Source organism: Bacillus rossius, chromosome 11 (assembly GCF_032445375.1).
Source record: "Bacillus rossius redtenbacheri isolate Brsri chromosome 11, Brsri_v3, whole genome shotgun sequence".
NCBI classification, from domain to species: domain Eukaryota; kingdom Metazoa; phylum Arthropoda; class Insecta; order Phasmatodea; family Bacillidae; genus Bacillus; species Bacillus rossius.
Genome location: NC_086338.1, coordinates 32,807,567 through 32,832,600, shown reverse-complemented (window position 1 = coordinate 32,832,600; position 25,034 = coordinate 32,807,567). Strand labels below are relative to the sequence as shown.

Here is a 25,034-nt window from a genome sequence, read left to right as displayed (position 1 = left end):
CATCTTTAACACCTATGCAAGTACATACTTCTTTCCTCATAGTCATACAACAATTTTTAAAAAATTAAAACAGTTTTTCTAATAGTATCTAGATCTGAAAATAGGGTTTGAAACATCTGGATTTTAAATTATTTGTTTCTTTCCTTTTTTCTTAAAAGTCCTATGCAAATATTTGTGAGTTAAAATGAAACTGTGACAATTCTATGTTATGTATGGGTTAGAAGGTTACTATATTTTTAAGATTCTAGTATTTGTCATTAACTTCATTGCTCTTGTTTTACGCGTGTTTTATTGTTTGCGTAAATGTGATTACTGATGGGTGTGCCTGCAAGATGGCAACAATGGAAAGTAAATGAACTGAGCCGACGTGTTAGTCCCAGTCCCAGTCCGGCGCCCAGACAGGTGCTTGCTTGTCGCAGAACTTCTCCATCAACTACTGGATCCAGCAAGGGGCGGACCGGAAGAAGCTGGTCATGGGCATGCCGATGTACGGGCAGTCGTTCAGCCTGAAGGACGCCGGCGAGCACGGCCTGAACGCCAAGAGCTACGGCCCCGGGGAGGCCGGGGAGTTCACGCGGGCCGGAGGCTTCCTCGCCTACTACGAGGTGAGGCAGACCACCCGCGCTCAGCTCAACACACTCTATCACTTTAACAGAGACAAGAACACTCTGCATCTTAAATGTCAGAAAGTGTACTAAACTTTAATAAAGGTTTCTGTTGCTTGATGCGGGAGCACTGAAACAGAGCGATGCTGCTTGTTCTGCCGACAGATCTGCCACAGCGTGAAGAACCAAGGGTGGACGACGGTGCGGGACCCCGAGGGCAGGATAGGACCCTACGCCTACAAGGGCACGCAGTGGGTGTCCTACGACGACGTGTCCGACATCAGGCGCAAGGTCAGTGCATCTCGGTGTTCAGGAAGCTAAAACAATGAACAACTGAACTCTTAACACAACACATTCACATGCCAGAGGTTCGTAGCCTACTTGTTGGCAACCGAGTTCTCTGGCTTTTAACAAGTAAGCAAAGTAGTTCTGGCCTAAAAAAAACTTATTTAAAACACCTGAAGTAGTTATAAAATTTACATTTCAATCTATCACAGGATGTCAAACCTCCTAATTTACCTCTCTGTAGTTACCAACCAAAGTTCCAGAAATTTATAATGATCCTTTTTGTTTTTAGTTTTTATAAAGAATACAACATTAATATTAAAATTAAAATTATAAAAATTCATTTTTTCATTGGAAATCATTTCTTCGAAATTAACACATCTTATTCTGACACACTGGAACGTTCATAAGTTTCATGTTTCCCACTTGTAAAAAATCTAACCCCACTGAACTAACAATTCAACCGCCATGGCCCCAATACAGCTGCCATATGACATAACAGTTTTACTGAGATCATCACAAGCTCCAGGGGTTTCAGAAGGTCATACACTCCCACACAGTTGGGCCAGAACGAAATTTTGAGTGGGAGGGTGGAAAAGGAGGCTAAGAAAAACCCACATACGTTAGACACTAAGTGTTGCACAAAACACTTACCAGCATTGCACCAAATTTTCCCAGACTCTCGGTAAAGATTTGGAGTGGCAAAACACATGCTTTTTCCTCCCACACAAACGTGTAGAGCAACAACTGTCCCTGCTACCCCTTCCTGCCTCCAGTACCACTTCTCCTATCAGACTCGAGAAGTTATGGTATCATTATCACACCACTGGTGTTGGAAAACAAACAATAGAACACGTATTTACAAACTGATCATAAACTCAAATTAAATACTTCTAAAACAAAGAAATGTTTAATGATGCTACGTGTAACCAATACGTAGTATGAAACTACAGGAGAATCCCGTTATAGCGAGCACGGTAATAGCGAGATCACGGCTATAACAAGGTCTTTTTGAGGAATTTACGGCGTGATCGCATGAAGTGCGCTTTGGTTATTTGTCTGCTTTATCTCCACCCCTCTCGTTCCCCACTAGACATCTTGCCGTTGACAGCTGTCACATTCTTCAGCCTTGCAGTCGCCACCTAAGTGCGTGGTTTTAAAATTAGAAAAATAGAATCCCGTCCTTTCTTTCTTTTATCAAACTTCCGCTTGGCTTCAAGGCCAAGGTATGCTCGACTCAAATAAACCAAGCCTTTGAATATACGTATACTTGTACGCATTTCTTATTATTTAGAACATAGACAAAATCTATTTTTTCCCACCATTAAACATAACAATGTGCCCATTTTTTAATATAAATGCTCTTAATTAATTTGTTGGAACATTTTCATTAATGAATAATAACATTGTTTATAACTATGTTAGGCCAAAAAAAGTCAGAGCCGTCTCTATACTTGTTGCTAATTGATTGTGTTAATAATACACAAATATTTATAAACTTGTTTGGAATTATTTCAGTCGTGAGACATTTACAAACATGTCACGTTATTTATTTTACTATCTGACAAATAGTAGGCTCTACTGTATTTATTTACGAATCGGTAGGACAGTTTTCTTGTTACTTTTGTTTTTGGTCAATTGTTGGGGTATCTGTCCGGGAAGGGGGTGGTGATGGTTTGAGTTTAATCCCAAATTTATTTTCAAAAAATGTTTACAGGGTTCTTTAAATTAAAAAAAATATAGTTTTCCAGCGACTACTTCGTTGTGAGGCGTACGTGCGTTGCCGCACTCCTGCTTTTTTGTAAGGAATTAAATCATCGCGCTACACTAGCGCTGCCTGTTAGCTACATCCTGAACCAACATGGCCGCCAGCAGACAGCCTGCATCGACAATAGATGGCAGCACAATGCTGCGTCGGCCGCGGGCCAAGTCGAGTAATCGATTGTGGACTGAGATGCTATACTTACGTGGCATGGTAGGGTTTCCTGGTTATTTTGACGCAATCTGTGATCGCATCCGTACTTGTGGGGTACCGTTTTAAAGAGAATTCACAAATCTGCTCACAGAAATTAAGATCTCATTAATATAACCTGTTATTTTCCAATTATACAGGTTTAAACACAATTTTTATGCTATTTTCGGTAAATTTTTATTTTTTGGGGGCCAAAATCTGTCCAATTCGGTTATAGCAAGGACACGGATATAGCGAGGATCAAACCCGGAACCGTGACACCTCGCTATAACGGGACTCTAGTGTATTACAATATAAATACAAACATAACACACACTAGAGCAAACTATTTTTAATACAATAGTACAAATTAACAAAACTTTTACTATCATTTGAACTTATATTGACTCTAGTATAAAATTTTGCCATTGAAGTAAAGATTTTTAATGTGAAAGCAACCAGACACAGGAAGGCCTGTTCGCGAGGTGATTGTGGGCACGAGAGTGATGTGTGGTGTGTCGCGGCGGCTGCAGGCGCGGTTCGTGCGGAGCGCCGGCCTGGGCGGCGGCATGATCTGGGCCCTGGACCTGGACGACTTCCGGGACCGCTGCGGCTGCGGCAGGCACCCGCTGCTCAAGACCCTCAACCACGAGCTGCGGGGGCTCCACGCCCGCACCTCCGACTGCACCTAGCCCCCTCCCTTCCCCGGGGCGACGCTCACCGCACCACGGCACTCTCTCGGTTCTCCTCCGGCCAGCAGCGGACCCTGCTCACGACTCACGCTGTTTCTGAGCACTTTCTTTAGCCACCACTGCCATCAGCAGAATAATCCAAGTTAAAAAATTTTCAAATATAATTGAAAGCCAAAGTAAAAAAATATGCTCATCCTGCAGTGAATTTCTTTATTATTTTAAACTAAACAAAGTAAATACAAGTCACAAATTTACTGAAGTGCCGTAGAGCTCTCAATACCTATCAAACAGTGTGTGTAAGTGGAAAATATATATAAATTTTTTTTGAGCACCTGTTTAACAGTGAACTTCCAGAGGCTGGCACTTTACTGAAGATAATGACTTTGTTACTCAGCAAACCGTTACAATTATCACTGGGGACCCGGAGCATATCTGTCTGATTTGTACAAGTGAATACTTTATAACAGGAAAAAAAAATTGTGGCTAAAGAAACTTTTGGGGATCAATTGAGAACAGGAATAAATCACACAATGTGCAACTTACAGCTGAAGGTATTTGGTGAGCTCAACAGAAGATTACTGAAAGTGCACAGTTCACATTTAGTCTAAGTCATGTGAAAGATATTTATATTCATCTCTTTTGGCTTGTACCTTTTGGGAAAGGAAGTTCAAATGTTTTAGTACCACTATAAATTTGCTGTATTGTATTCCTTAGTGTTGTGCCATATTCATCTGAATATATTCTGAGAAGATTCTGGTATCTCGTGATGTCTTGAAATATGTGATGGATTTCTGAGAAAGTAATCCCAAATCATCTCGAAATAATTAATTAAAAAAACTGTAAATAAAAGTGATTTAAAACTGTACCTACTTTTTTTTATTTGTCCCAAAATACTGTACCCTCTTTACAATTTTATTGTTATAAAGCATTGTGATTTGTTTTTACTTTTTAACCACCACATTTTTTACATCAGTGCACCTTAGTTGACAGTTCAAGTTACAGCAGAAACACAGGCAAGTATATCTGTCATAAACTCTGTCCCCAGTTTACTACAGAGTAACACTACAAATTTCCAATAGGAAAAACAGAAATGTTAGTCCTCAACTCGATCATCCGATTCGCGGATTAACCGCGATTTATGTCCATCAAGTCAATTTTTTTTAGTTACATATAACCAACGATTCAATATGTATGTAAATGTTAAAATACTTTGCAAAATGTATGTTGGGCAAAGTACTTTGACTCAGTCATGTTTATATACACAGAAAGTTTAAAAAATACTAGTACATACATACGTATGTACATACTATTTTTGTGTTCCATGTTATGTGAATAGATTATACATTGGTGCGCGATTCCATGTCCGCATGACCGGACTGTACACTCCCGCGCACAGCACGGCGCCGTGCCACAGAGATTACCCGGCGCATGGAGACAGTCCATTAGTGTACGTTGTTGAAGCGTGAAGGTGGTGATAATTTTATGTATTGTAACAGTGATCTGCATTCCGACGGATTATACCGTAGTATTGTGCGGAAGTGTTGAGCGTAACATTTCATCATGTCATAAATGAACAGAAAAGAAAGCGAGTGGTACTTTCAATCGACAGCAAAACAAAAATTATAGAAAGATTTCAGAGTGGAGAAACAATTGCAAAACTTGCGACTGAGTTTGATGTCGGTAACACAACAGGGCACGACATCATAAAAAATTGCGAAAAAAAATCCTTCATTTTGCTTCACAGGCTGACACTGAAGTGTGTGTGTTGCAACTAGTGCTTGGCACGCAAGATAAATTCAGTCTATCACTTGCTGACGTGACGCAGTGATACGACGGTGTTTATTTCAAAACTCAGCTAAGAGTGAACGGAGAATAGATATAACGACCCCTTACGGTTCCCGAGATTAGAGTCGTTATAGAGAGGTGGTCGTTATAAGATTTCCGACCCATCTGAAACCCTATGTCATAATAGGCCGTTTTTGCACTAAGTCCACGATCAACAAGCTAAAAATAAAAAAAATTCTAACATTTAAAATTCATATAAATAAAGGGGGATAAAACACCGTGAATTATACGAGACAGAGACACCGTTTCAGAACTCTGAAATCAATTCTCAATGCACTAGTATGAAAAATCTTATCTCGAAAAGAATTTTAAAGGCAGTCGTTCTGTAAAACAATAACCAGCCCGATGGTGTTACTGACAACAGAGCAATGAGCGAAGTCTGCAGCGTCGCTTACGAGCGATGAAAAGAATGCGTGACCTTGGCAGCTATCAGCTGACTTGGTCCCTCGGACTGGCCGGGCGGCTAGCCACACACCTCGGTGCAAAAACGACTCGCGTGCCCACGTCTCCGTACACGAAAGACTTAAAAACCACTGCTGGCCAGCACTAAGCAGCCCGCTTCTATGTCAACAACGCACACGCACACAAAGCATGTGTATATTTATATGTAATCTCCGAATGTCCACAGATGGCTGGCTGTACACTAATGACCTTTGAGGCAAGCATGACTCGGCTAACCGCGATTTTCGATTATCCGACTCACTCATCCCCTTCATTAACACGGATAATCGGGGTTCTACTGTATAACTCTTGTACATCTTTGTCAACTTATGGCCCGGAAGCCTCATAGACGAACTCTGACAAATTCCTACATTGCCGGTAAAAAAAAAATCTAACTAAAACACATTGAACAAAGTACTCCATAACTAGAGGCAAGATTACATGGTTAACAGCTATAGACCAAAGAAATGCCAAAATGGTAGTCAATGATACATGAAATATACAAAATTCACCTAAATTGCCTAATCCTATCTATAAAATATGTCAAATCTATTTATAAATCTTTAGTTTGGGGTTTCATTTAAAAAATTTAAACAATTATGTACAAATTCTTAAATTTATTTTGTTTCATGGAAGATATACTTTTTGTTAGTACTGTACTGAAGCAATAAAGATTTGGTTACAAAAAAAAGTTAAGTAAATAAGAGCACACAAAATTACTTTATATATAACAAGAAAATTCATAAGAAAATACCACTTTCAATATTGCAATTTGATTTTTTTTATTCATATGGTGTTGTAATAATAAGTCAATGACAAGAGAAACATTAAAATAAACTATGTTAACACACAAAAGATTTTCTTCTTTTTTTTTCCATAACTTTTTAGGAGCCCACAAACAAAATGAATGTTAAAATTTCAATCAAAGCATCACAAATATTTATTACGTATTCACAGAGTCCGGACACAAAATATTTAACACACTATACTATTTTATTAAACTCTGGATCATCATGAGAGTAAACAAGGTAATACAACTGGTTAGGTTTTCGTAAGTATCCAAAGATTATCTTCACACACATCATTGAGACAAAAAAAATGTGAGCTAGGTTTTTAGTACTCACCAGTGATGACATCTAACCTTGGTAACGAGCAAATTAATGTGTTCTCATGTTGCAAATTAACTTATAATATGAAACTCTTGACACAAAATTAACCATAGAATTCTTAAAAATAATGCTGAACATGATAAATATACAAAAATTATGTTTCCAACTACATTTCTGTACTGGAATCAAACGTGGTTTCTACATCTGTCGCTAGAATTTGCTGCCGGAGCAGCTATGTCAACAATTAAATCATTCAATTTGCAGAGCAAGATTTTAATGTATATAATGAAACGGCTCTAATAAATGCGAAAAAGACTTGAAAAAATATTAAACCCGCTTTGGAACAGATGTACAAAAAAAAATATTAAAATCTTGTTAAAATTCATTAAAGAATTAATACTATAAAATTTCATTTTGGATTTGCGAATTTTGGTTCGTGCCATCCGCACAGATGGCAGCACTGTGGTTACACATTTACATTCCATTTACAAAATAACTCCAAATGCAGTATACCGAGTCAAAAAATATACATCCTAATCATAAAAAACACTAGGAGCCAGGTGGATATTGAAAATATAGCACTCAATAATCATTTTAGATTTTTAGAAAAATTAATTCTACCAGGATGGCTTTAATTTTCCAGATAGTTTCATTTTCATAATGTAGTTTCCACTGCTCGAACATTGTAACAACAGCTCTCTTGCACCCTGCCCAACTGCAATCTCACAGCTGACATCCCATGCTTTTGCTTCCTTCTAGTCGGAGTCGCTGTCTCCCTATTTCGAAAGTTAATCTCGCTGCCCCTACCGTCCACAGTGTTTGCTTTCTTTACTAATTAGATGATCATTTTATTTTATTTTCCCCTCTCTAGTGTCATGTGCTTGCGTCCTATCACGTCCTAATCCTTGTACTTAAGGCGCGGTCTCACGTGCCATTTTAATTTTTTTTTTCACCATTACTTTTATTTAAATTCTATTTCATGAATTTCAACTTGATACCTTCCTTGCATTTGTTGTTCTGTCACAAATATTTCCAAAATATATTCACTTAGTGTAGTATAGTGGGTGTAAAGATTTATTCAAATCTTTGTAATTACTATCACTTACGCAACTTCTTTACACCCATGATATAACACTAAGTTAAAAAGCTGCTGGAAATACTTGTGACAAAACAACAAATTCAAAGAAAGCATTGAGTTAAAAATTCAGAAATGTAAATACGATAAAATTAAGAACTCCACACGGAGTGTGCGACCGAGTCCTGAGCATTCCGAGCGACTGCCTTGCCTCCCCTCCCAATCCTCTGCAGTTTGAAAGAACTTTCACCAGGCTACTGCTAACACTCAGAGAGGATCATACATACCGTATTTCCCACTCCACAAGAACAGAATTTTATACAAGTCTGAAGATCTTAAAGCTCCTATTAGTCTCCCATAAAAGGTCATCATGCGACTACATTACTATTATGTACCTATTTACACTGATAAAAATTTCACAAGTTTTCAAGCCCATTAAGGATTTTAATGACTTCGGATATATATCAATAAATTTATTTTACACTAATAGCTCAAAGTAAGTAGAACTATTATTGTCTGAAAATTAAACATGAAAATTGGCTGCTTGACCACTGGCTAAGAAACCCTGACAAAAATAGTATTTTAGGAACTAAACAGCTGGAGGAAAAAATAAAATTGAAAAATTCTTGCATCATAATGTGTTTCTATGCAAATGAAATAATTTGATTATTGAAGAGTGTTGTAGAATCTATAGTAAAATTTAAAGACATTTAAAGGCCCATGAGCAATACAATTTAAAATGAAGGACTTTTTAAGGATATGGAAAAGGTAAATTAACCCTGCTGTGCTTATAATCACTTTTAAATGGAGTCGCAAACCTGGCAGTTTTAAAGATGCTGTCGCACAGAGTAGAATGGAAAAACTGTTTGTATCCGTACTTACAACCTCGAAGTGTTGGTGTTCTCTGTGTGCTGCGTTTTGCACCGCCTAGTAGTCAAAACTTGATCTCAGCCCTTTGCTTGTAGATCTGCTCATCTACAAGTTCCCGGCACAATCTTTCCTACCTTCCTACCGCCAGGGGGCGCTGCTGGAGAAACCAAAATGCCAACTCCCTCTCCAACCTTGTGTCCATCATGGCTGCTCTTACCTGAACGCTCACATAATTTCCATGTAAAATGTAACCCTTCCAGATGTCAGGTCGTGGTCAGGCTGTTTGTGAAAGAGGGGGTCCAGAATAACCACACTATAATTTTTTTGTGAGTAAGTTTTCTTTAAAATCTATAGAATCTCAGGGAATAGTACTTTTAACTCCAAAATTTCCACATTGAAATTTAGGAACTAATGATTTTGCTTGAGAAAAAAATACTGAATGTATTAATGTTTTAGTTTTTATTTAATTATTTGAAACATTTTGGTTTTTAAGTCAAACTGTTTGATGATTTTGTTTAAGCAATTCATACACACACACACACACAAATATACTATATGTACGTGAATGTATATAGCTATACTAATAGTATTATAAAGTACATGAAACACACATGTCAAGTTAGTATGAAAGACACACAATAGGCTGACATGTATGGAAACCCCTGCTTGGAAACACAATTCCTGCCTATTTTGTGCATGAGGTAGGTATGTCAGGCTAAGTATTACGGTATTCCTAAAATAATCTCTCTGGAACCTTACGTAGCCAAGTTGCTCTGTAACTTTCTTATTCTGTCCTTGCTTCCTGACAAGGAGGGCTCCGGACACCATAGACCTCCCCCTGGCTACGCCCCGGCAGGGAGACAAGAATGGTTGAGCTACTTCTGCCTCCAACACCAAGTGGCTTTACGTCTTACACCACGGTGCAAATAATTTTACAATTTTCACATCACCACTATGTCTACAAGTCATTGGTAAACCAATTTCAGAACTTTTTCAGGATCTTTCAATAAAGTTTTACAATGACTTTTTATTTTTATATTACAGGGTTGTGTTTATGTATAAGCAAGGGTGCAACAACAGGGGGGGGGGGGGGGGGGGTGAAGGGTATTTTGCCCCCCCTCTGAAACCTTGAAGTGGGGGCAAACGGGGGCAAAGAAAGTGCTGTGTAATCAATTTTTTGGTAACAAAACTGCTTAAATAGCACCATTTTCCACCTTGAAATACAAATTTTCCCGGGGAAGGACCCCCGGACCCCTCGCTTCAATAGGGGGGTTCGATGATTCTTTATAAAAAGGTATATTGCCCCCCCTGGAAATTTAGTTGTTGCGCCTCTGTGTATAAGTGTGTATATACACACACAGTGGCATAGCCAGGATTTGTGTTTGGGGGGTGTTAAGAAGCATGCTCCCCCGTATTAAAGCGGGGGGTCCGGGGGAAAATTTGGATTTTAAGGTGTAAAATAGTTCTATTTAAGCAGTTTTGGGTACTTAAATTTAAATATTGTAATGGTAAAAATTTTTTTAATTTTAATATGAAATTTGTTTGAGTGATGAATAAGAAATTAATTAAACATTTAGTGCTAACGGGGGGGGGGGGGGGGGGGTTGAACCCCTAACCCCCCCCCCCCCCCCCCCCCCGGCTATGCCCCTGCACACACATACACAAATATTTATTCATTTATATGAAAATTCTGAACTTAAATATTTATTACCAAATAGATCTACTATTAACAAATATAAGGAATGTAAGATAAAACCTTTTCTGAAAAATTTTACACGTGATCTAAGCGGACAGTCTCCAACTATTTATGTTTTAAGTGCAGATATAAACTGATGTAAGGTGTCATAAAAACTAAATGCAAGTCAGAAATAGCTGACCTCATTTAACACGCCGTGTCATCTTATATGCCTGAAACTACATTACATGTGAGCCTTTATATCATTCCAAACACTAATGAAAAATAAGTCAGTCGCAGATCTGTTGCCCCGATTAATGTTAAAAAAATTAAAACTTAATCTGACAGAGTAATAATGTATTAATAATTTTGTTACTTTCAATTAAACAATTTTTCTTTATTGCCATTGTCTAAGATTCAAGCCATTCTGCTTCCTGTAATGCGAGCACATTGAGTATACCTGCTTAGGTTTTCTTCTGCTTTTTAACCAAACACATCCAAGGGTAACAATGCCAACCTAACATAAGCTAGCAATCAAGAAAATAAAAATTAAAAATAACAGAGAATAATAGAAAATAAGTACCTACTGTAAAGTGGATATACCCTTTTCTCTAACTTTGCTTACACTTCAGGAAGCACAGTGAGTAGTTTTATTTATAAGTATACGCTTAAGTTGAAAGAGAAAGAAAGTTAATATTTTGTATGGGAGAAATCGCTAGTAGAAAAAAGTATAATTTTTACAAAGAAAACAAGCGTTGATCATTGCAATTTCAAAGTAACTAGACACATTTTCAAAAAATAACTTAAGGATAAAGTTAAAAATATCACCAAAAACAATAAGTGGTATATGTAAATTAATACTGTTAGCAGTCAAACTACAAATTTTAAATGGGGAAGTATCGTCTATACCTGTACATAAATCTAAGACAGGTACATACATACTCCTAAATTTTTTTTGTATACCTCTGGTGTTAGTGGAACTTTGATTTGTTCTGCCCAGTATTATGGAATTACTTATAAAATAATAGTACAAACAATAAAATGTGATGTTTCACAAAAATGTAACTACCTATTTGAAAAGGTTATGGATCCAATGAAAGTTGAAAGTAATATGCACAAAGGTAACTGAAAAAAATTAGTGCATTCTTGTTAATAATGTCAAAAACCAAAATGCACTGTTAGTTGGCACCACAGTTTTCAATCACTGAATGTGCTACTGTCTTGCAGACATTCTTTGATCGTGTGCACATCGTATTTTCGAATCACTGAATCTCTGCACGCAGTGAAGACGTACAACCCGTCACACGCCATATCGTAGATGGCGTCACAGTCAGACCCCGTCAGCGCTATCCTGAACGAGTCCGGACCGTCGCTCGGACACGGGTGGTACGAGCACATTCCATCTGCTCTGCCCGCGAGGAAGCCTCCGAGCAAGGGCAGCAGGCTCAGCACGGCACTGTTGGACTCGAACCAGGTCCCGAGAGGCGCCGACGCGCCCCTCGCGTCGAAGAGCGCGATCCTGCCGTCCTGACAGCCCGCCACAAAGGCGTGGTCGGCCAGAGCGGCCACGCAGTTGACGGCAGAGGGCAGGACACAGCTGAAGACGCTGCGTCTGCTCCGCACGGCGACGCCCTCCACCGTCCCGTCCTCGAAGCCCAGCACCAGGAGCTTGCCCTCCGTGCCGACCTCGCGCTCGCTCGGCGGCTCCAAGGGCTCGCCCAGGTGCGGCTCCCCGGAGACCGCCAGCAGCGCGCAGCAGTTGGCGGGCGCGCCGCGGCTGGCGAGCGTGCCGAGGCAGGCCGACCGCCCGCAGTCCCACAGCCGTGCCGTGCCGTCCTTGGAGACGGACACCACGTTCCTCCCGCGCTCCACGACGCAGGTCCCCGTCACGGCTGCCGCGTGCCCCTGCAGCGTGACGGGACACTGGCCCGTCTCCGCCGACCAGACCCGCAGCTGCATGTCGGCGCCGGCGCTCAGCACCACCACGCCCGAGGGGAAGAACCGGCAGCGGTACACGTCGCCCAGGTGCCCCGCCAGCACCCGGCGCGCCAGCCCCAGCTTGGTGTCCCACACCACCAGCTTCTCCGCGCACGCGGACACGCCCAGTCCGCCCGCCGCCGCGTCCAGAGACACCACCGCCTTGCGGTGCAGCGCGCCGAACGCGCGGACGGGCGCCACGAACACGCACTTGTGGCGGGACGGGTTGTGCACGACGGCGATGGTGGAGGGCGGCGAGTCGACCACCGAGAAGCTGTCGCACGACGAAGCGTAGGCGGGCTCACCTCTCAGCACGCCTTCGTTCTTCAGCTTCCCGTGCACGCCCGGCTCGTCGCGGAACTTGCACGAAACCCAGCACTCGCCCATGATCTTCCGTAGGGCTTCGTCCCAGTCGCTTTGAATATTCAGCACTGGCACACGAGGCCCGTTCATTTCTAGCGAAACAAAGCAGCAATTTCTCCAACAACAATAAACTAACTAGCCTTACTAGCCACCACAACAGGATTCTGTGATGTAAACAAAAACAAATCTCTAGTCACTCCCTCGTCCCCCGTAGACAACATCAACAACAAATATATAAAACGTCGTTGATAAAACTCTAAACATTTTTTTTAGCGAAATGAACTGAGTGCCAACCCAATGTGCATCAAAAGCTAAAAAAAAAAGTGTGAAAAGTGTACCTGTTAAAACGAATGCTTTTCGATGGAATACTACCAAAAAAATAAAAGCCAATATTAGTGTATACTGTTTAAATTTACTTGTTGTCACTAGCAAGAAGGTGGTGCTCACAGTCTCCGAAGTAAGTATGTAAGTAAGTAAGTAAATAAGTAAATAATTTATTGACACAGAAATTAAACTTAAAAATAAGGCGCCTAGTATGTGAGATATAAGTAAGCGAAACTCTCTTACAAAAATAAAACAAGAAGAAAAAATAATTATTCTGAAAACATAAATAAAAATATTTTTAAAAAAAATGATTGTGATGTTCAATGCCATCGCTCTTGTAACATTTGGGACCTCAATGGAACATTGCCACCCAATGTGTATTACTGTAGTAATCTAAAGTGACACAAAATAGTGTCAAAAGTGTAACTGTATATTTGCAAGTTCATAAGGGTAATTGTATATTTATAAATGTATTTGTACTATGAAGCACTGTAGTATTGAAAAAAAAAAAAAAGAGCACAGACTGCCCAAGGTAGGAGTCTGCATTATTCGTGCACCATCGGCGGCGGTGCCATGGAGGGGAGCAGAGGATTAGAGGTGAGGCTAGAGGTGGGTTGTTACAGCAATTTTCGGTATCTGTTCCAACCTGTTACTGATACAGAAATGTACTAGTTACAAGTAGCTGATACTTCTGTATCATCTAGAGCAGTAAGCATTCTCTTTACAGGTTATGCATCCTCCGTGCCGTCATCACCAGCGTAAAAAGGTATCGGTATTCTCTTTCCACGCCTTTCGTAATCTGCAGTCTCCCCCTCCCCTTCTCCTCATCTTACTTCATTCCCCCCTTTCCGACATTAAAGGAGTATTTCTCACACTCTTCAAACCTCCCCTCCCTGTACTTACTTCTCTCCAACAGTAAAAAAAAAAAAAGCTCCGCGTACGCAGACCGTGCGACCGTAAGGAGAATCTGTTACATTATTTATCACGCCCGGTAATTCTCTACCTCTGTTACGCTCATGCCCGCCTAATACAGCCAGTATCAATCAGTTCAACATTCACTGCAGTTCGTCCTGGCCGTGTATTACCACGTACATTGTTGCGGGCTGTCATGCTTTGTAGTTAGTATCTTTATAGTGAAATAAGGAATGGATAAGTGCAGGAAAAAGACTTCATTTGTGTGGAATTTTTTCACGGAAAATAATGAGTTTGCTAAGTGTAATTTGTGTAAACAAAAACTGGGTTATAATGCAATACTATTTGTTAAATAGTGACTGAACTTGCAAAGTGTTTTTTTTTTTATCGATATTGGCACTGCTATCTGCCTGATGTAACTCAAATGTCTATTGTTATAGTATGCTCACTAATGTACCTATCTGTTTGTTTTTTTTTTTTAATTTTTGATAAAATCGTAATCTTTTAATGTATGAAAACACTAGTTACTAATTGTTTTCGAAAAAATAAAGTCCATACATTGATTACAACTGTTATTAGGGTCAACTGAGAATTTATTTGCATTTTCATAGTTGTTATGTGCACGAATATAAATATTATATCTTTTGTTAATGTACTTTTTAATATTAAAATTTCATTAGTTTTATTATTGAACGAGACGGTGTTTTAGCTTTGCTCCCTAGATCGTAGAGCCACATATCTATCACCTAAGGATGATGGATCTAGAACCAGTGTCCTTGGTCTTGTATCGCTATTAGCGTACTAACTAGAGTCTTGTCTTCGCAAGAAGCATGCACTGCGCACTGAGCGTACTTTGATGTGGGACAATAAACAAAACGACTCGTAACAATTTCGCTCTGCGCCTCTCCTTCAACACCTTCCCCTGCGCTTCCTCCCCTACATTCTTTCCCTTCTTTATCCCTTATTCGTCGTGCCGCTCCCTCCCCTTTCACAAGCTCCGCCCAAGTGACCGTCATCTGCGATCGGGTTCTGCGCACATTGGCCGTGGTGTTGTTCAAGGCGAATTCTAAACTGATACTAAAATACTTTATACTTGAATAGTGTACTCGTTTGCAGTACCTGATACAGGTGTGTATCAGTTACAAAGTAGCAGGTTGATACTCTGCGACCCACCTCTAGGTGGGGCAGTCGGAGCTAACACTGGTGCTGTGTGGATGGAGCTTGGCACTGGAGACCATGAGATTGGACAGACAAGAACTATTCTGTGAGTGTTCATCTCTTGCACTATGCTATCGTCAAATGGAGACTCTACTGTGAGGATGCTGGTCTTCAGCTCTACTGTGTCGCTAACCTGTTGTCAGGCGCGGACATTTGAAATAAAATAACATTGTTGAGAACAGGCAGTCGTTGTACATTGGACAGTGAGGTATTTAATAATAATAGTGTTTCAGAGTCTCCACATGTGTGAGATAGCCTATATGTCAGTGTGGTGTTCTGGGGGCCAGAATAGCCAGAGTTAATCTAACATGCATCGTACCTCCAGAACACCCTAACTTGGCCTTTAAGTGTCAAACCCCTAATCCTAAGTAGTCTCGTTCCCCGAATGTGTGCTGGAGCACCTTAATTTGTATCTTATTCTACAGCTGGAGCCCTGTAAATAATAATTTAGCTTTAGGAACTTCAATGAGGTGATGACGATTCTCTAAAGCATCATTCTTATTCTATCCATGGGATAGTGAGAAAGGTTCTTGTTCACTTTATATCTTTGTATACATCACATCTGTGACAACATAGTAGGTACATAAACAATAGACAAATGTTTACATCTCAAACACAAACATATTACATTAACATGTGAATAAATTATAACAATTCATTCTTTCCCTTAGAAAAACCTTCTTTATGAAGGTTAATTTAAATTACATTAATGATGCAGACATAACATAAACAACTCACTGTTTTGAAGCATTGAGAAATTTTTAAGTCATATCGGGGATATAGTTTCTTATAGTCTAACATTGTCCAATGTTTTCGGGTTTCAGGGCAGTTATCTTGACATGGGCTCCATATTAGAGGATTATTATGTCTGGAAGCTTTCCAAAAACAATTCCTGGCATGCTTGAAAATTATATATTGCAGTGCAGGTTGCTGGGTGTCTTTTGGTAAGTTTCTCTTTGGAGGATAATATGGCTTCCCCAGAATAAGTCTCCGTGCCCGACGATAGGTAGTTTGACACCAGCCGCCGGTGCTCCCTCTGGGTCGCACGGGCCGTTATGTCCCGACAACACTTACTCGAATTGCGAGTGCGACGAACACACCCACGCGTGATGTCTGCCGTGTGAGTTAAAGTGCGCCGCGACGAACAGCAAGTCGACTACAGCGCCCGGCCAGGTGTGGCAATGCGCTAATGTGTAATTAAATAAGTAATTCCTCTTTTCAAAACCAAAATAATTACAATTAAAAGATACTGAAATAATATGAGCTTATGTGCAATTGTAAAATAATCATGTAATATCAAATTTAACAACTACAAAACTGGTCGGGGCTGTTTTCCCGCGCTACACGCGTCTTGGCGCGAGGTCGCGCGGCGCTCTAGCGCTAGTTGCCTTCCGGCGCTCACTAGGGACGGTTGCTCCGCACCCTTCGCGCAGACATCATCGCGCCAAAACCAGCATCTAGGCGACATGACGTAAGAGCATCATAAGTAAGGACTTTTTTATTCGCAATCCAGCCGCGTCACGGCGATCTACAGTAACTTTCATGTTTTAGCATTTATTATCAAGTTAGGCTTGTCTAGGTTCATAGTTTATTTAACATTATTATATTTCATTTGTGTTATGTGTTCACAATCCAGCCGCGTCATGGCAGTCATCAGTAATAGTCACGTCTCGCAGTATATTTTCAAGTACATCTAAACGTATTTGCAATCCATCACGAACTTTGACTTATAAATATATGTAGTTGCATTCCTGTTCAAGAACTGTTGATCGTGTACTTTTGACATTTCATATTCAATTTCAGTCTTAACATAAATTTAGTTGCAACTTTTCAGTGCTGCAATGTTTCGCCGCGGCCTTAGTTTGTCAGTGCCGGCCTCATGATAGAACTTCTACATGTGTTTGCCGCCTAACCTGATCGCGCGCAACGTCGGTGTGTTAAACAGACCGTGTAGAGACAGTCTGACAACAAACTCGGCCAGGGTTGGACCAGCAAGTGTATCAAACCTTAATAAAGTGCAGTGTTTTCTCAGTCAGTTTCCTTTTATTTCAAGGCGTCCTGGGTGGCCTGAACAGCCCAGGTAGTTTAAAATAACGACGTGCTCCTGCCTGCAGCCACGAGATCGAACCCCCCTTTATGCCCCCTGAGATCATTTTCAATTTAATATTTATTCAAAACTTAATCACGCAGCGTGAGTGGCGTCAAGTTCTTGTAACTTTCCACACTGAGCATGGAAGATAGGCGCATGTCGCTACCGCATACAACAGTATGGGTAAAACATAAATATGAAAAAGCTGTAAACACACATGGAGAAAAAGTGCACTAATGGGTAATAAAACAGGTACCAGTGCAAAAAGTGCTTTGCTGGCTTTCTTGGCACATGATGAGGTGGCTTGTCCAATTGAGTGTTTTGTCCAAGACCATGCCTAAGTACTGGATTTCTGTTTGCCAAGGGAGTGATGTGCCCATAAAAAAGATTTTATTGGGTGGAAGAAATGTCCTTTTTGTAAAGAATATTGCTTTGGATAAATCTGGATTAGGTTTTAGTTTCCATCGGTCACTGACGCCAGCCGATAGTGCGCCTCTTAGTCGCACAGGCCGCGATGCCTCTCCGACGCCTCTCAAAGCCGTGTGCCACGAACACGCCCGCGCGTGCAACATGGTGCAACGAGTGTGAGTGCACCGAACGACCCGCAGCTAGCACCACTACCGGCCACCTCGGCGGAAGCACTCCGCCGGGTGTGGCAATGTGCTTCCGCCGGACTATAGCATCAAGGGCACATGTTTTCTCTCACAGACATAAACTATGTAATGTATATTTCATCAAATGTTTTTATTTGTTAATTCCATTGTTCAACGTGCAAATAGGTCCTAAACTTGGCCGCGTCTGTTTCCCGCGCGCTGCGCTTCTGGCGCGCAATTGGCAGGCCTGCTGTAGCGCTGTGCTACACGAGTGAGTGAGTACCCACCGGGAGCTCGAAGAGGCTGGTCGTCTTCGCGCAACGTTGAGAGGCCACCTTCGCGCCAATTCCGCAACCGCATCTAGATCGTGAGTTACAACACCACTGGCCGTGCATCACCGCGCAGGTCTTAGCAGCAACGTCCGCCACGTACTGTTCGCTCAAAACTCCCCCCTCTCCATAGTAAGCGGGGTCATCGCCGAACAGCCGTACATGCGCAGAGCTCTCTAACCCCGAACAGTCGCGGCCAGGGGATGGATAGCACCATGTAGAGGTTGGTGTGTAATAAAAACCACACTTCACGTAGCGGAGTGCATCATTTGTAGTATAAGGCGTCTTGGGTGGCCTAAACAGCCCAAGGATCACCTCTACGGACACGTCCCTGCCTCCCGCCACTTGGCCGAACCCAAACCCCGAGACCCATCCCGCAAAACTTGATAGCTTTGACGGGGAGGCAGCCGGAACGGTGTCATCACATTACAGTTAATTTTGGCGGAGACCTCCTTGGGCCCTAGAAATTAACATTTTTGCATCTTCCCCTTTTATAGAATGGCAAATTATAGGACAACTTGTCCAGAAAGGTTACATAATCTATGCAAACAAATGCCTTGGTAAACTCTTATCAGAATGCAATGGTATGTTCATGATGGTTAAAACCTGTTGTGATTTGACTAACCAGCTTGGCTATGCGTAAATCATGGATTGTTTTGCATGGAAACCATAGTAATGATGAGGAAGTATCATGAATATTTCTGCATGAATAGTCAGCCATTTTAAAAGAACAAGGTTGTGCGGGAACTTTTCTAAAGCTTTATTTTGTAATAAATAGGCCCCACTTGGGTTGCCAAATAGTTATGTGGGGGAACTTTTGAAGCTTAGTAGGCTCCACACACACACTAAAACATTGGGCTGAATAAAACTGTGTAATAAATTAGATTTCTTAAATTGTGTGACTCTTCACTGGTAATGTTGACATAAGGTAAGTCACAGTTAGGTGTTATTTGATTGATTTGGAACATACATAAACATACACTGGAGTAGGTGGAATTACAAATAACACAACACAACACTTTGAATATTAAATATAGAATTATTTTATTTCCAATGTAAAAACGATTTAAAAGATTTCAATCTTATCAATATATTTAATTATTATTCATATCCAAAACAACAACCTAACTTAACGGTGACATCATAGTAATTCAATAAAAGTTCAATTACCAGGAGTTATGTTGCGCACATTTAAATATTTTCAAAAGTCTTAATTCGGGTTCGTTGACACTACACAGTTTTTAATTAATGTTTTTAGGGAACTTAAATCAATTTACCTCGGCTAGATAGGTTCGAATAGTTCATCGGCAGAGCTCAGAGCCTCTCATCTATAGGACCACTGAGTCTGTTAATTAATGTGTAAATTCGTAAAAATTTATCTCCAAGTATTATTTAGATCCTCTATAAAGTCAATTTAATTCATAAAATCAATGTTTATAATAAGTTTCGGCGACGATGTGACGTAAAAAAAATGGGAGTTTCGTGATTCGCGCATAAGATTAGGGCACAAAAAATCTGGGCACTTTTATTACTCACGTTAATCACTCCTATAATATTTATCTTTTTAGATAAATCCTATTTAAATATTCTGAACTCCCTAATGGTTCATAATTATCATCCACTATCCGGGATGCCTGATGCTAGATAGCTAATTTTCAGGATTTAAAATCGCCGACGTCACGAAGTTGCCGCTCATTCAGCTGGCCATTGTAGAACTCTCTTTCTTACTAGTTTCCTCAAAATAACCAGTAAGACTCACTTTTAAATGGTGGCCTGTGATTGGCCAAAAAGACCGTTTCAGTCACCTAATTTCTTACCGAAAACGTAAACTCCGAACGCAACAATTGCGCGGATAACAAAATTTCACTTAAAATTTAAATAAATAAATATTAAAATAATAATTTACACAATAAAATAAACGGCGTTAATTTTACCGTTTACAGTTTTCAAGTCCATTAGTCCTTAGAGGGGTATCAACAATACCTCGTTCAAATAGTCCGGTAAAAATCCAAAGAATCACTTTTCCATAGACATACATAACCAAATATCGCCGTTTCTGAAAATAAATGATATTATACATAGAGCAAACAAAAATAAAATAAATCGTAAATAATAATAAATAATTAAACTGTCAAAACAAACATGTTGCAGTACAGATTTTGCCGCCCTTGTCAATTACATTGAACAGTGCTCTTTGACCTGTTCAAAACGGTGCAATGTGATTGGCACTTCCCTTTCTCCGTCGCACAATACACAACACTCTTCGTTGCCTAGCAACGCGTGCACAAAACGACAAACAAAAAAAACAACTTGAGAGAGACTACCTCTCCTCCTCGATTCGTTTTTTACCGTTGCGCGCCTGAAAATCGCGCCTTTTTAAACTCTTTTTGTCGGGTCGTCGCTGCTAACAGACCTGCGCGAAGAAGTTCACGGATTTTGCAGTGCAAAATCTTCGAAGGCTGGAACTGCTGCTGCTCTCCGACTGATTCTGCCTTGAGCCGCTCCTGTTGAGAAGGACTCGGGAGGACTTACTTACTGTGAGTATGATTCACTAAAAGGATCCGAAGGGGTGCAATGTACACGTGAGTCAACAATAGGACGTTCTCCAGGTCACGTCACGGCAGTGGGTCAACGTCCACCTGCGGTGATGACTGCATCCTTGCTGCGACTCCTCCTTCCTGCAGCGGACAGCGGCGTCGAGACGGCGCCTGTCCTCAAAACGACCAACAAACCTGGCCTGGTTCACCACGCGTCGACGGGGTCTGGCGTGGGGCGATGATGCTGTACCAGACAGCACGGCATCTGGCACTGCAGCTGACGTCATCAACTGCTGATGTGGCGGCGTCCAGCCGCCCTGCCTCACGACTACGCGCGAGACGGCGTCGTGGCTTTTGCGGTGCTGATTGCGTGGGGCGAGGTCACCACTTCCCACAAGGAAGCACTCGTCTATTCCCATCACTGTTAGGTACACAATCGTTGCGAACCGCACTACGTCTAGCTCACTCTGGTGTAACCTTCGCACCTGACTTAAGTATAGGTGTCCGGGTCTTAATCGATAACTTAATCACTATGTGCGTACTTGTACTCTTGCAAATACAAGTGTCTGCAGGCAATACAACTTGTGTGCTTGTCGCGGAACACTATGACGTCACCGTTAAAACAAAAATATCTTAAATTAACCTTAAAATTCCTAGCTTAACATATAACATTCACATTATTAACATCATTGTTAGGAAAAAAAAATAAATACAATTAATTATTAAATCTCAATTCTTGCATAACAATGCATGGTTATCAATAAACAATAAATTCAATATTAGTACTTTGCTTGCTACTAACATATCACATTGTTAGTTCGTACTTGATTAATATGCATTACAATGCATTTGCCTGTTTGTGTTCTCATTTCATGAGATTTCATACATTTCACAAAACATTTCATTATAGCATATCATTACTGAATATTAAACATCATATGTTTTGCTTTTCATAATAACATATCGATAGCTAACATACTTGCTATTCATTACTCAATGTTTGCAACTTACATGTTTACATTTCATTATTAAAAATATTTGCATTCAACTATAGCATATTTAGCTTGCAATTTACATTTGCATTTCATCACACCTGTTAACATTTCATCCAAGAATATATATCATATCATGTACCGATTAACAATTAATAGTTCATTGTTATGTTTACATAGTACATGTTAGCAATTGATCATAAAACATAACATTTACATATAATTAGATATATAATAACATTTACACATCATAACATTTACATTTCATCATGTTCACAGGTTGTACAATTAAAATTCCATAGTGTCTTTACACATTGTTTCCATTTTCATCTCACATACAGAGAAATCGTTGGTTTACACAATTACCAACTTAGTAACTTTTTCAATTTCAGTCTGCTGTGCTCAGCTCAACAGCTGTAGAGGCTTTATCTTCCTCTTCTCATCTTTCATTACTGTGTTTTCATCCCGTAGCGGTCTCGCTGGGTTGGATAAGGTTCACATTTCATTTCATCTTGGTTACTATCAGTAACATGAGTCTTGTAATCTACTGAGGCTCCTGGCTTCAGTGTAGCTAAGGTTCCTTTTACCAATCAGCTGTTTCACAAACATGCTGTATCAGGATAGCTTTCAACATAGGGTATCACATGTTCAATATCTTTTTCATTTCCTTTTAAGTAAATTTTCTTGCTTTTTCAATTTTATAACTTCTGTTAGGCGAAGTTGCTTGTGGACACTTGTTTGCCGGAGTACCTTTCACTTCTCGCGACAAAGGGCTTAGATCCTGAGTTTTTCAGATCCACATGCTTCGATATTCTTCACATCATTCGAAGAATACTACTCAACAACTATAACAGTGCTGCGAGTGAATAGTGTTGAAATGACGTAATCTTCTTGTATAGGGGCTTCTCCCAATAAATCCTTAAAAATCATCGATTTCAAATTTTCGTGTTTTTATTTCATAGTATATCAGTACCTTGACATCCAAAGTTTAATAAACTAAATGTTTCAGCTAAATCTGATTGGATTTGTATGCGAAATGAGTGCATACTTTTCTAATCCGCATTCTGGGTAGAATGCAATCCTAAAGATCATTCTTTTCCCTAAATTCATCCCAGAAATGGTAAAAAAAATAGTGAAGTTTTAAAATCTTAGTGAGTTCTTCTATAAATATTAGAAAAAGTAGTGATTTTCTATTTTTCATCATCAACATAACGACGCCTATTGGATTACTCAGCATCATCAATAAATCAAGGTAACCTGCATAATATTATTCTGCTTGTAGTTGCAAAGTGTTATGTGCTTTTAGAGATGCTTTGCATGCCAGTGTTTACATATGTCTACACAGCAGGATGGGGTATCATACCACATAGTTACATCGGCACTAAATAAGCTTAATTTCTTCTCGTTTGTTAGTACACAGTACATACAGCTTCACATAGGTATAGGCTAGTCTAGCGTTGTATATATATATCTTCGTGACATTTGAGTTCATACTCATACGAGGAATTGTGCAAGCCAGCTGATACATAAATACAATACACATTGTACACTGGTAGCTTCACAGGCTACAATAACATCTGTATGGGTGGCATTTCACTTCACCTCAAATACAGCAATATAGCGGGAATTACACTTCCGCATACCCACAGGGTAAATATCTGCATAGGTGGCATTTCACTTCACCTTTACGCAGAAACAAGCGGGAATTACACCTCCGCTTAACATTACAAATTACAGTGGCTGCACTACGCCTCACATGGCGTACTAGATCACATAATCACTGTGACATACACTTACTCCTCTGTACAGTTCAGATCCTTGGTCTGAAACTTACACTTAGACTGCTCTCAGCTGTTTATGGTACTACACCTTGTACCATCACGAGGCATTCACAGCTTAGGTCGGTACTGCTTACATAGTAGTAGGGCTCTTGTATTCCCTTAACTGCGTTATATTATAATGGCCTACTGGTCGGCCTGTTGCTGGCTCTGCTAGTGCATAGCAATTCTCTTGTACTATGTCTGTGATGACATAAGGACCTTCAAATAACAAAAACAATTTCTTGGTTACATGTTCCCAGGCCTTGCTTACTGGAGTTGTTTTCTTCAGTACCTGGTCTCCAATTTTAAATTTTGCTAATTTTGATGCTGGTTTCCTCTTGCGTCTGATGTCAGCTTCTGCTGTCAACTTCCTCTTCACTAGAGCTTCTACCTCTTCTCCTGTAGGTAGTTTTTCTTCATTAGGGGTTTGTTCACATCGGGGTAAATACTTCGGGTCGATCGCCACCGATCTATTCAGGCTCATGGCTTCTCCAGGGGTAACTCCAATAGAACCATGTACAGTATGGTTAATAATGCACTCTACATATGGCAACTTATCTCGCCATGATTGCTGCGAGTTATGGCATAGCGTACGTAACAGACTCCCTATTGACTTAATGAGTCTTTCCACAGGGTTACTTTGTGGATGTCGTACACTGATGGTTGTAGGTATTGCACCTAATTTTCTGACTCCTGTTTGCCACAAATCGCTGGTAAACTGGGTACCTCTGTCTGACAATACCACTTTAGGTAGACCAATTTCTTCAACGAAAGTTTTTAATTTCTGCATAACTGCTTTTGCAGTTGGGTTCACAATTGCATATAATTTTGTGAATTTTGTGAAAACATCTTGCATCACAAAAACATACTTAACACCTCCCTTTGACTGTGGTAGGGGGCCAAATAAATCAACTGATAATAATTCCAATGGTGCTGTTGGAATGATTGGCTGCAATTCTCCATGCAGGTGTTGTCCAGGTGGTTTCACCTTCTGACATAGGTCACAGGCACTTGTGACCTTACTTACATAGCGTGACATGTTAGGCCAATACACTTGCCTTTTTAATGCTTCGATGAGCTTCTTGCTCCCTACATGTCCCAAGGCTACATGTAGTTCCCAGGTGATTGGTTGCCTCAAATCAGCCGGTATCACTGGTTTCCAGTGATCTTCGAAAATGCCTCTCTTCCTTGACTGGGCAAACAAAACATTTTCTGCTGATAAACAGAAATGTTGGTGAATTTTATTATCAGCTGACTGCTTCTGCAGCTGGTTGATGGCGTTTTTGCAGTACTCATCTGCCTGTTGTTTACATTTTATATCCTTCAGGATAT

At 40.3% G+C, this 25,034-nt stretch overlaps 2 protein-coding genes across 2 annotated transcripts in view; one reads left to right on the top strand and one right to left on the bottom strand.

Annotated features, from left to right (window-relative positions):
* The window catches only part of LOC134536776 (probable chitinase 10), a 108,608-nt gene extending 102,389 nt beyond the window's left edge, over positions 1-6,219 (top strand). The window contains exons 39-41 of the mRNA XM_063376692.1: positions 420-605; positions 771-896; positions 3,375-6,219. Coding sequence (XP_063232762.1) covers positions 420-605; positions 771-896; positions 3,375-3,533 — 471 coding nt within the window. The 3' untranslated portion in view covers positions 3,534-6,219. The remainder of the gene's footprint in view (positions 1-419; positions 606-770; positions 897-3,374) is intronic.
* A 365-nt stretch (positions 6,220-6,584) lies between these two features.
* Positions 6,585-13,356, bottom strand: LOC134536777 (proteasomal ATPase-associated factor 1-like). The gene has a single exon (XM_063376693.1). It carries the CDS (start codon positions 12,976-12,978, stop codon positions 11,746-11,748), a length of 1,233 nt encoding a protein of 410 aa, XP_063232763.1. The 5' UTR covers positions 12,979-13,356; the 3' UTR covers positions 6,585-11,745.
* Positions 13,357-25,034: the final 11,678 nt, after the last annotated feature.

Bases quoted from the DNA above. Each gene is read 5' to 3' on its own strand.
- LOC134536777 (XM_063376693.1), bottom strand. From the start codon at position 12,978: ATGAACGGGCCTCGTGTGCCAGTGCTGAATATTCAAAGCGACTGGGAC.